This window comes from Streptopelia decaocto (genome assembly GCF_964273445.1).
Source record: "Streptopelia decaocto genome assembly, chromosome: 7".
Taxonomy (NCBI): Eukaryota; Metazoa; Chordata; class Aves; order Columbiformes; family Columbidae; genus Streptopelia; species Streptopelia decaocto.
In genome coordinates this window covers 49384894-49398191 of record NC_138661.1, presented here as the reverse complement: position 1 = coordinate 49398191, position 13298 = coordinate 49384894, and the positions used below count along the sequence as shown (strand labels likewise).

Below are 13298 nucleotides of genomic sequence, written 5' to 3'. Positions count from 1 at the left end.
AGGATTTTTATGCCCCCCCAGAACACACACACAAATAGTCAGTCATGTTTTTGTCACTACTCCACCATAAGATCACTAATTCAGTATAAAGAAGATAGAAAACAAACATATCCCAACAATAATCTAGGTATTTTACTAGAATGTTATGAGGGTTTTTTTCCCTCTAATCAATATACTCTGGGCAAAACAAGAGGTCTTTTACAAACTCTTCAACTATGGGAATGAATGAAGCACAGCAAGTGCTTATATAGAAGACATTTATATATACAAAAAATACAGACTTGGCTTCCAGAGGTAAGATAAAGTACAACTTCAGAAAGTGGTCATTAACTTACACTGGGCCGCTAGTTGTAAAAAATGCAAAACTCTTACGTGTTTCTAACAGCAAAACAGAATGCTGGCACAGTCACTTTCAGAGTACATCTTCAAACAGAACAACTGAATAGGAAATATTTTCTTGCCATCATAAACAGCTGTTTCAAGTGCATCTCAATACACAAACTATGTAACCAATATGACTTTATCACACTGAAGCAAAAGATGCCCAAACATAAGCTGTAAATCTTAACTTCTACTACAACCATGCATTTGGATACTGGCATCTGCTGCTATTTTGAAAACAGTCTGGTCTTCTGACATTTGCTTTCTTACCTCCTTCCCTCAAAGCCATTCAATAACAGTAAGACTCGGGAGCTCTAGAAAGACTACAGTTTACTAGATGGAAGGAAGATTATCTAAGTGTCACAGCTACAATAACAAGCAGATATCATCACTGTACCACAAAGATAAACAAGAACTATGCCGATGCCTTTATTTAAATTCATCTCAACAACAGAAACTCACTCAATAGGACATTATGAAAGAGTCAAGAAGATGTGTTTCTGGCAGAAATTGTTAGCCTCACCTAAGTCTTTCCCATAGTGCTTCAAGATTATTAACTGTTGTCCTTGAAGACTGCCTATAACTGTTCTCCAAGACTGAGAAAGGAAGAAATACATGACGATAGCTTTTGTGTAGTCTTTTCATCCAAATTAGTAATTTAAAAAGTATTTTAGGTGTCAAAAACATATCAGCAGAAGACAGCACGAAAGTAGCTGCTCCAACTATTAAACAATTAACATAATTTCCTTAGCAAAAAGCATAAGAACTACCTACCTATTCATAACCTGTAGAATACCATTCACACAACAAAACAAGTTGTTTGAGCATATATATTTAACTCAACTAACTGTTGGAAATACAAAGACACTGTGAACGAAACTGTAAGAGTATCTACCTACACACTGTTCTGGGCACGTGCTACTGTAACGAATAGTATGGCGAAACTGGAAGAACTCAAGCATTCCTCTTAAAGACGGATGTTGCATTCTCCAGCAAAAAAAAAAAAAAAATCTCTTTGGAGTAAGTCTTTACAGTTATTAGGACCACACTGCAGCAATTTCATATGCAACTCACGCTGTCAGGTTATACCAGCAACCATTTATGTTATATGACACCACCATTAATTTTTGAAGCAATCAGTCTACTTAACTGATATTCTCTTTATTTGACCGTGCTGCATAGGTAAACTGTTCTTTAAAAACAGCCACAGCAACAGTTTGAAGTGTTAAGCAGCCTGCCTCCCTTGATGTGCTGTCTGGAAACCCCAACTCTTACTATTGTACAATAAGCACACTATTACTATTCCTGTCCTTAGAAACTTATCATTTATGTATAGCTTCTCCACTAAGGTAGCAATGCAGATTTTGTATGCAAATGAAAGCTTAAGAGAGATCTATACAATATACTTATTATCAGTGGTACCTCTGTAAAACAGGAAGAAGCACTAAACAACTAAACCCTAAGACCACACTGAATTTAGAATACAAATATTCAGACACGTGTATACCAGTGCAAAAGTATATGCAATTCTGGTAATCAAATTCCCAGTGTGCACATGACTTTATCTTATACATACACTCACATCTAAGTAGCAGCATTCCTTCAGCATGGGTCTGCAAGAACTTTAAATCAAATGGCACCAACACCCAAGTGCTGAGGAACTATAACTTTCTTGTAACATTTTAAGAGTAAGGGGGGGAGGAAGCAGCACCCAGGCACACAAAATAAAGACAAAAGTCCCCAAACACTAACATTTGTCTTTGAAGTATTTCAAAAGACGAATGGCTTAAAACTTATGAATAGTTACCTGTTTAAGGCAGGAAACAGTGTTTATTGACAACCTGTTCTACAGCATAAGCACACGAGGGCTAACAGAAAGACCTACAATAGCGTAGGCTGCTACAGAGGTCCGAGTTCCAGTCTCACAAGCAACACAATTTTAAAGGCAGAAGCTACTCACAAATTGCCATTTTTTTCAGACTTACATAAACATGCAAGAAATTCCACAGTTTTATCCTGATTATATCAACTAAGAAGATAAATTCTTTTCTAGAAAAATGAAGACAAGTTACCTAGTATTCATTTTGTGTGTCTGAAAACCTAAATAAGGATCAAGAACCAAACTAGTTGCTAGGTCATCGTTTTCACACAGTTCCTTGGCAGACATTCCAGAGGAAGGCACATAACGACTTTGACCCTCGAATCCTGAAGAACCACTACCTGCAAATAAGAGAGTATAAATTAGATATTATTTAAGGAATGTTATAAAGACCAGCTATGCTTGGGGACAAATAGCTACAGGTCAGAGAAAAAAATACATAACAATTAAGGAAGATGATAAAGTATCTGAAGAAGCAGGAGCACAGTCAAAATTTCACTCTTGGTTTTGTTCATTTACATAGCATCCAATGGAGAAAGTATTTTAGAATATGTATTTATGGGTGTCTGATTAATTTCCATTTTTCTGTCTTTTCCCCTACCCAATCTTTCACACTACTCAGTTTAGTCATGCCTGCCTCTAAAATTTCTGACCTATAAATGTGATGAAGCTATGAAAATTTCAAGCCTGATTTTCCCAAAATCTGGAAAAAGGACTTATTCTGAATTTGTATTTAGTCCTTAATTTCAGACCAATAACTACAATAAAGCCATGGTCCTTAAAACAGTTTCGTAAAAAGAACTGATACATGTGACTTCATTCAAAATGGGTGTTACTTCTACACATGCATTCACTAAAAACTGGGCCAGTAATTCAAATTATGTTATCCATTTCCAAACACATTAGTTCTCAATTAATGCCAATCATATAAACTTATAGCAGTTCAAAATGTATTTACAGCCTTTATTTTTAAACTGATCTGAAGAGATCTATATTCCTGAAGTTAACACATTGAACAAATACAAATACAAACATAATTAATACTTCTGATACTTCATAATTAATGCTGCTTCATGCCAAATGCAGACCTCCTTCATGAATTAAGATAAGACAGAAGCCTGACTTGCAAACTGATACATGAATCACATATAGCACTAAGCCACATAAACATACATCTGCTTGATCTTCTCTCAGCTCCATTTTTGCTTGTCTTTGGATTCTCCTTCCCTGCATGCTGCAATTTGGTCTGATTCTGCACATGGTCATTAGACGACTTGCTTCCACTTCTCCTGCCATTCACCACCATGTTCTTGGATTCTCCCAGCCACTTCATTCCTACAGATAATCTGACTCAGTTGCATTTAGTCACTTTTCAAAAGGCTTGGAGAAGTGGGTGAGCGACTTCAGTTCTGATTCCTACTGGAAGCAAAACACAAACATGATTAGAACTTACTTAGAAACTGTTTCCAAGGCACAAATTTTAACAAAAAGAAGAAAAAAAAAGGGGGGGGGGATGGTGGGATGGAGGAAAGATGGTGGTCTGCATTTGCATTAGGAAGAAAATCAGTTTGTCAGCACTAGTACATGGAACTGTTGCAAACAGATACTCACATCTACAACTTACAACCACATCTGCAAGCAAAAATTAAATTCTAAAGCTGATAAATTGTGAAGAACGAATCACTTTTAAGAGCTGAACTATACACACATATATGTATGTATTTATATAATTACATATGCACATGGATAAATACACACACAACTATGTGACTCCAAAAATGGAGTATTTTCAAACACATGCCCCGCTTTAGCAGGCGGCTTGGACTAGATGATCTCCAGAGGTTCCTTCCAATCCCAATCATTCTATGATTCAGAGAAGAAGTGTCTCTTTTGGCAGAAATTCTGTTTTCCATCACTTAAGAGTAGCAAAATACTGGATTTCTGTTAGACAACTATGTGATCCAGCTACTTAAAACTACAGAAACATTTATGGCCAGATGATTAGCAATTAAGTTACTTACAAAGATTCAGAAGATTGAGGTAGTACAGGAAGACAGTAGAGACTACTCAACAGATGTATTGGCTCAACCACCTTAGTAGAACTATCATTGTGAAAACTACAGATTTTGAAACCTTTTTACAAATTGTCACGGAGAGTAGGATTACTGACAAAGTGTAACAGAATCATACTGAGAAAAAGCTGGCTGAACTACTGCCTCAATGTAAATAAAAATAATTTAGATAATTTCAGTGGACAAGGAATTTTACTTGCTGCCAACGACAGAAGTGACTGCCTTTCACCTCAAGATTTTAAAAAAAAGTTTAAATGCCTATTTTACTGGACCAGCAAGCCTTAACATAGCTCTCTAACAGAGCTAGAACCGAATGGTTCGACTACCACAATGCAAAAGTCACTCTGCATACTAACAAATTCTTCAGGAAGGTGCCAGATACGGCCTTCAAAAAACAAACGAGAGACTTAGAATTTGCTAGGGAAAACCCCTATTCATTGCACTTAGCTATACATGGAACCAGACATTTTTACACAGTACCTCCAAAAAAAGCCTCGGAAATCTTGCAGCTAAACCTGTAGTAGACAACACTAAGCTTTTTTTTTTTTCTTCACAGAGCTTGCATGATAACATACATCAAAAAAACATACAAACAAAAAAACCCCACAACCATCAACACCTACACAAAAAGCTTACTTGTTAAGCATCCTGCGTGAACTTCTTTCAGAAGACAGCTAGCCCCTGAAGATCTGCACTGACTATCATGTAAACACTTAATGACAAACTCACTCTTACAACTTTCCTTCTTCTGCTTCTGAGTCAATTTATTTTACAGCTCTACATACTCTAATCAAACGCAGTTTCCCATTTTTATAGCAGTGGTAATAAAGAGCATTAAAACAGAAACCACACCAAAGACTTCCACTAAATTCAGTCTTGATTTCTCTGTAAACCAGGACAGAACTACACTCTGGTGTGCTGCAGTTCAGGAGCAGTATAAGTAAACAAAGTCCAGTTGTAGATTAATACTAGTATGCAGCAATCTGGAGGAAAAATATTCCATACAGTAGTGTTTCTGACAACTAACAGGTACAGTAGCTACACCTGCACAAAGAACGAAAACTGATCTTTCATATGTCCAGTTTGGGGAAGTGGCTACTATCTGTGCTGCGACACTACTATCTAACTGCCACAGATGCACTTGACCGCCCCTGCAAACCAACAGCAGTTTGCTTCAGGCTCCAGAGGATGTAAAGGCCTGAGCCTTTTAGGAAACCCACAAGGAAGCAGAACAGCACACTGAGCACCAATATGTTGTGGGCACAGGGAGTCTCATGCATACTACTTCTACTGTATGCAATCTGACTACAAGTTAACCACTTCATTCTACAAATATGACAGTCTAGGTGAGCCTACTTTGAGCTCCCTCTGCCAAATAAGCTGGCTGTATGGCAATGGTTTTACTACTCACAGGTCAGTGGATGAGCCCAATTTGAGTTTCATGTCAATTATTTAGCTTAAGTAAATGCACACTAAATATAATGAATTATTTAGAGATATAAGGTTGTATGATTTTTAATATACTCTTGGCTTCATGTTACTTTGTAAGCTGGATTTGCTGAAATTTTAAGCTGTAAAGTTCTGCTCATATTTACCAAAAGCAACTACAAACTACACTGAAACACTAGCAAGATAAGGCCTAGTTTGCACTTTGCTGGGAAAAATGGAACTGACTGGGAAAAATAACAATCCAAGGCTAACGTAGAGACATTACAGACATCTGCAAAACGGGGCCTATTTTGTAGTTTGCTGAGAAGAAAGTATTTATTTAGACAAAACAGTACCTGCACAGCTATGGACAATAAACAAAGTCCACAGCTGAACAAAACAAAGGCCTACATGGACTCAGAGAAAAAGATCCAATGAGAAGCAAGAAGACCCTAAAGTGAAATATTGCTATTGGAGTGAATCATGGTATAAATGCTTTGTAAAGATATGAAATTCTATGGTTTCCTATGCTTGGGTGGACCTTTGCACAGGTACCCAGCTTGAGCCAGCCCTCCTGCTATTCTACTCCATTAATTTTTTTTTCTTGAGAATTTTGTCTCCTGAAAGTCTGCTCTGCATAAGGTTATCAGGCCTCACCTGAAAGTTTGCCTCTGGAGTTCTAAAACATAGACTCACCTGAAAGTTTGCTTTTGCAAACAGGTACAGGCCTCCCCTGAGAGTTTGTCTTTGGAGCTCTAAATACCGACTCCAGAGTGAACAGTTATCAGGGAGAGAAGAATCCCAATAGTTTGCACTGCAACAGATACAGGCCTCACCTGAAAGTTTGCCTTGAGAGCTCCACGACACAGACTCCAGAAGTGAATGGTTATCAGGGAGGGAAGGCGCCTGAAAGTCTGCTTCGCGAACAGGCATCTAGAGAGAAGGTAAGCAGCATTTGGCTTGGCATATTTCCCCCATGTAGTAAATAACAGAATGAACCTGCCACCAAACTCTTAAGTCACACTTCTCTTTTAAGAAAACTAAACATTGTTATGCAGCAAGCAGAACACTAAGTTACTCCCCCACTATACTAACAAATACAGTAATGACAAACAAAGTACAATGGCAAAAAGTAAGAAGGAATGTGGTCACAGAAGAATACTCAAACCATACTAAGCTTCAAGAAAAATCCTTGCTTTTGCTGCAAAATGTATTGATATAGATGACAATAGAAGTCCTCCACAAGTAAAATCAAAAGTCATTCAGTGAAGCCTAGCAAACATTTTTGTGAAAAACCATTATTTATTTGAGCCTAGCTGCCTAATGAGCAAGAAAACCTGTCTCCATCTACTGCCTTCTATTTTCTAGTATCAGCCAAAATGCGAGTGTGCTGCTTCAGCCTCTATTCCTTTTCCCAATACACAAACACTGCTTTTAAGAGATGGTATCAAAAGCCAGAACCAACAGAGAGCATTCCTTTCCCAGTAAATATCAAAGCTCCTAATGCCAACAGGTAACCTAAAACAGAGCAACAGATGCCTCACCACCATCACGTGATCTTTAATACACCTTCAGATACGATTTGCTCTCAGTACTTTCTACATCAAACTCATTCTGACAAGTCCTTCAGGAACAGAGGCAGAAAAGGAAGAGGTGAACACCACCTTCATATCAAAGAAAGAACTGGAATATATTTACACCTCCACATATTTCAAAATTCCTGCTAAAGGGCTCTGCCACCAAATAATATAACAGCATGCATGGGTCACTTATGATTTTGGGTTTATCTATACTGTTAAGTTTACCAACAGCTTCCAAGGGACCTTTTTTATTTCAATGTGAATGTGCACGTTGTTGTTTTCACCGTTTATCAATTATACCACTCCTCTTTATAATTATACTACCTTTTATAATTCTATTATGGTACTTTACAGGCACATTTCCTCAAATGTCAAAATATAGCTCAATTGCATTCAGCACGTCTCACAGGGAATTTAGCATTTCCTTGCAACAGTACTTTCAGAAAGTTTCATTTACCTGGTTCTAAATTTATTAAACCTATTAACAAACTTTGTGAGTATTATTTGCATTTCAGTAACATTCAGAAGCACCAATCAACAACTGAAGCACAAACACAATTAATGCTTACAAAGCCAGATTTATCTATAAGTGTTAACCAGACTGATTAAACAGTACCATTCAGATTTATATCACATATGAAAGGAATCAGTCCTTTTACACTACAAAAATCTAGTAAATCCCTGTGAATTTCAGTAAAGAAATTCTATGGCTGATAAAATGCATCTCAGAAGCCGTCCGAGTCTCACAAGTTTTGGGTCTTCATCTGTGAAATCCATCAATTCAAAAAAGTGTTGTTGGGGGAGGGGGGAGAAAGCTGCACAAAACCAAATCAATAAAACCCTAAACCACCCAAACACATACATTAGTAATCATAAGAAATTCAAATATAATTCATCTTAGTCTTCTGTAAGACAGTTTTTTGCATATAAATATTTATTACTTAAAGGACAAGGACAGCTTCTAAACAGAGGCAGTGCATTTTGTTCACCACTCTCCAGGGCACAGGCAAAGACACGAGAACAGGAGGTTTCCTAGCAGGCAGGATCATCCTCCCCTTTCCCATGGTCTATTGGTACACAGGTCAAACTATCTCCTAAAATACCATTTCTTGATTATTTATTTCTACAAAGAACTCAAACATGTAACCAGTTCTGGTGTGTGGGGTTTTTTTGTTTGTTTTTGTTGCTGTTGTTTGTTTGGTTCTTTTTTAATTATCTATAACTGCAAAAAGCCATCCTCAACAAGACAGTGGCCTAAAGCAAATAACAGGACACAAAAACAAAACACAAGACCCAATGACCGCAGCTTCAGCTTTTCTAGACAAACCAATGGCATCAAGAGACAAGTTATATGTTTCATTACTGATAGCTCCAAAAAATAATAAAAAAGGCAACAGACCACAGACCTTTGGGATGTAGAGCAAAACTATCCAAGCAGTTTTTCTATAGGATCACCAGGCTACAGAGGATTTCACTACAGTCACCCACCATCCTGCTAACAAAAACCCCTACCCAATCCTAAAAAGTGTTCAAGTTTCTAAAAATACAAAAGATTGAGCAAAATCAAAACTGAATAAAAACTTGCACAGTTTAAGGAGTTATTCAAAACAGCCTCAAATCTAATTTTGGTTACTATGTTGACAGTTCAGACAAGTACCATTAAGCCAGAGAGGAAACGGGGGCAATGAATGCTTCTGGCTCACAAAGGGTGTGCAACCAACACAATGCAATGTCACTTTAAATAGGAATCTAATTTTATAAGCTACACTACAAATCATTATTGATTCTAGCAAAACATAGCAAAACCAGGCATGGAACAGAGGTCTTTGCAACCACAGAAGGTGACCAAAAAAAGAAAAAAAAAAAAAAAAGAAAAGAAATCTGAGAGTTTATTTTCCCATCATTTCTGTAGTCAATCTTAAAGAAAGGTCAGGTGGTCCCACTGCACTTCAAAGATTATGGAGTTGAGGCTGCAATTCCTCAACAGGATAAAAGCTACCTAGGAAGGGCTACTTCAGTCCCCCCCTGTAGATGCCAATTTTAGCCACCTAATTTCACATCCACTTTGGACTCTCTTTGCCCATGGGATGAACTGGTTCAGTAAATTAAACCACCAGGAAAAAAAAAAAAATGTTTGTTGAGTGTTTCTTTTCAGCTAGTTAGTTCTCAGAATAAGGTCAGTACAGAACTGGACATGGATTAAGAGTGGTACGTGGGAGGCTGCAAGACTCTGTCAAAACTGACTCAGGTCAGTTCAAACTTGCAGAACTGTAGCCCCACGATGCACATTGGTGAGAGCACACATAGATCCAAAACTGATCCAAACCCAGGCTTCAATTCCCCACCAATAACTCAGTGTATACAGTCCCAGTTTCTCCTGTGCCAGTTCTTTCACAGTCATGTTTTTTGTGCCTCAATTTGGATACTAATCCAAGTACAGTGCAGGCACAGGAGCAATAGTTTACCAGTACAAATGAGCAGCAGAGAGGGAATGTGCATACAAAGGGCAGCTCCTGCTCCTTCTCCCTCTCTCCTTCAGTTCCTCTACTAGGTGCCCTCTCAGGATGAAGCCAAGTAACTGGCTGAGCAAACCACCCTAAAGGCTGCATGATCCTCTCAATTCACTGCAGCAACTCCAGTGTTCAGCAAATTTTGACAAGGCAATCCAAAAGCTCACTGCTTCCAGAGAGGGAGAACCTCCTTCCACCCCCCTTGCCAATTCACAGAAACATTTCCCCAATTCCAGAGGCTCAGTGGACCTCTCCATAACTCAATTTAACCTCATTAACCCAAAGGGGAAGAGCAGGTAATTTTCTGTTGATTTTATGTGCTGAGCAGGTTTTGCAAAGGATCCAGTGGGCATCAGAGCAAGAGAGGATGTGGTACTGGAGTCGCAAAAGCAGGACCACTGAAAGGAGAAGTATCAGGTGTTGCAACAGTTTAGCTATGTGACTTACACAGGTTAGCTGGATGTAGCAGTTCAAGACCCCTGTTCAGTCCTGTTACTGAGTATACAGGGTTACATCATCCCACTTATTCATTGAATACGTACTAAGTAATTACTTCAAATAAGTCTTATTTTCCGCTTTACAAATTCAAATGCATATAGAGCAGATATGTTTGTATGTGTTCATCTGGCTCAAATAACAAAACAAAACAAACAATAACGAAACAAAATAACCAAACCAACAAAAAATTCTTCTCATTTTCCAGTCAAGTAATTCTTAATTTCCTCACACAGCATTACTTGCAAGGAGGAAGGCTTAAAGAATTCTAGACAAAAGTTCATTTTTAAAGAAAACAGAAGAGGAGGCATCCATAGCTATAGCGCCCAGATGACGGAAACAGGACATGACTCTGTGTGAACTTATTCTATAACACATTTTAATCTGATTAAAACCTACCACTACATATTTAATTAAACTATTAAATAAATATTTATTTTAAATTTAAATTAACATTAATTTTTAAAATATGTTGAATAGTTACACTATTAAACACTCTAATCAAACTGTCATCTTGTATGTGTCGCCCTGCACTGAATTCAACCCACCAGAACACTACACAAAGTTACACACTTAAGATTCTCATACTGCCTGTGACACAACTCAAACACCACATGCTCTCTCAGCCCTCATCTTTACTTTTTTTGTAGAATAATATGTTCAAGATAAATCGACTTTAAAGTTTCAGATATATAGATACTAGACAAAAATGTACGTCACTTCTTCCTTAAAAACATTTATTCCCCAATGAAAAATCACAAAAAATCCCAGGATATCAGGCGTTTCGATCCAATTGCAGAAAGCTCTGAGTCGGTAATAATCACTCAAAAGAGACCTTAAGAAATACCAAATAGCACAAACACCGGTTAAAACTCCTCTCACGGCTCACACAGAGGAAAGCCACGCCGTCGGGACCGCTAACTATTCAACACCAGAAGTGCCGCGAAGTGCCGAGTAACTAACAGCTTCGTCCCCAAGTTCCCTACAAGCCTTCCTAGGCTGAAACTACTCGCACAAAACCCAGCGACGAGCCAAGCGTAAGAGGACGGCCGAACGAGAGCGGGCCCGGCCAGCGGCACCGCCCCCCGCGCCGTGCTGCCCCCTAGAGCTCGCCTCCCGCCGGCGCGGCCACCAAAAGCCGGCCCCGCCACGGCACCCACCTGCCCAGGCCCCAGGTGCGGCGGGGAGGCAGCGCTGCCTGGCACATGACTCTCTCTCCGAGCGGCCGCGCGTCGCCCCTTCAGCGGCCGCGGAGCCCATCCATCAGCGCCGCCGAAAGCCGCCCTCGCCCTGCCCGAGGCGGCGGGGGACGCCGGCGACCCCGCACACTTCCTCCTTGGCCGGCCAGCTGCAAGAACATCCCCCGGGCCGCGGAGCAAGACACCGGGCACGGTTCCTCACGCCCGCTCCCACCCCACCAGCTGAGGGACACAGCCTCCTCACAGCCCCGGGCGCCTCAGCCTCACCACCCGCTGACAGGCTGCCCATGGCGCCTCCCACGCGCGGGGGCAACGCGCTCAAAGGGCCCACGAGAGCTGCGACCCCCTCACAAAGGCACACACACGCTCACCTCCCGGCTGCTCTCCGCGCTGGGTCCCTCGCCGGCGTTGCCTCAGCCACCACTGGAGGAAAATGAATCATCAAATGGAACGGAGCGCGGGGAAAAAAGAGGAGGGAGGGGAGCGACGACTGACCGAGGGAGAAGTGGAGGAAAACTAGGGGGGGGGAAAGGCAGGCAGCGGTAGTGACAAAAAATAATTCCCAGTGGGGGGAGGAAAAAAATGGCGGATTAAAATCCAAGATGGCGGCACTAAGCGACGACCGGTGCAGTGTAAGCGTGACGAAAAAGCCTCCTGGAGATCCTTCCGCCGAGGCCCGCGAGAAAGAGTCCCGCGGGCTTCCTCGCAGAGACCCCACGGGACGGCGGCGAGGTTCGGCCGCCGTCGCTGCTGCTGCCGGCTGCTCCTCCTTTTCTTTGTTTCTTGCTGGTAGCCCTCTTTTCGCCGACCTGCCGAGCAACGCGGGCCGCTGCTCCAGCCACCGCGCTCCGAAGTTTCTTCTTTCTCCAGGCGATGCCCGCGACCTCCTACGCCCTGTCCGGGCAGACGCTGCCTGCCCCTGCGCTCCCGGCGGCGGAGGGACACCGTGGTGGGAAGACGCTTTCTTACGCCCGCTGTCGCGGAAGGATACACCACTCGAAAGAAAACACAGTCTAGCCACCCGCCAACCTGCTCCCTTCCCTGTCTCCTCCCCTCACTGCCCCTTCACACCGCGCGGCACAGAGGCAGGCCACTAGCCCGCGAGCCACCGCGTCTCACCCGCGGAGGAGGAGCAGCGCTGTCCACAGCTGCCATACCCACTCAGCTCGGCGCTGTGCCGCTGCGGAAGGATTTCACTGAAAGAAAACAAGGTCCGGGCCACCCCGCGGCGAGGACGCCCGGCCGTGTGTACCTGGAATAAGTTCCGACCAACTCACGCGGTGGAGGGATCCCTCCGCTCGGAGCTGCCCTTTAAATAAGAGGCACTACCCGCCCTGGGGCTCTGAGGCGTCTGGGTGCGTTTATGTGGGTGGTTGGTTGCTGGAGGTTTTAGGTTCCATTTCTACTCTGCTTCTCGGGTCTGTGGACAGTTTGCCCTACTCTGCCTGAAGGCTCTGATATTCCCCCGTCTGTCTTACGGAGGCATTTAAAAATGGCCCCTGCGGCCTGGAGGGGCTGGGACGGCACCTACTTTCCTGGGCCGCCGGGCAGTCCCCGACGAAGTAGCGGGGCTGAGCCGCCCGCCCGGCTATTCCCCGCCGCCCCTTCTCCCTTCCCCGCCGCCCCTTCTCCCTTCCCCGCCGCCCCTTCTCCCTTCCCCGCCGCCCCTTCTCCCTTCCCCGCCATGCGCCGCCACGTTCCCCCCACGCCTGTTGGTGACCGGGCGTGGGTGCGAGCGCTCCCCTAGAGGAGGG

At 42.2% G+C, this 13298-nt stretch overlaps 1 protein-coding gene across 7 annotated transcripts in view; it reads right to left on the bottom strand.

Moving 5' to 3' along the window:
• KMT5B (lysine methyltransferase 5B) overlaps positions 1–12641 on the bottom strand; it is a 43360-nt gene extending 30719 nt beyond the window's left edge. For 3 of the 7 annotated variants that reach the window (XM_082057753.1, XM_082057759.1, XM_082057760.1), the window contains exons 1-3: positions 11916–12641; positions 3434–3676; positions 2454–2601 (exon numbers count right to left, since the gene is read on the bottom strand). In XM_082057753.1, coding sequence (XP_081913879.1) covers positions 2454–2601; positions 3434–3593 — 308 coding nt within the window. In that variant the 5' untranslated portion in view covers positions 3594–3676; positions 11916–12641. Of the gene's footprint in view, positions 1–2453; positions 2602–3433; positions 3680–6596; positions 6694–11915 lie in introns of all 7 variants that reach the window. The other 4 variants (XM_082057757.1, XM_082057755.1, XM_082057754.1 and 1 more) reach the window with 4 other exon arrangements.
• Positions 12642–13298: the final 657 nt, after the last annotated feature.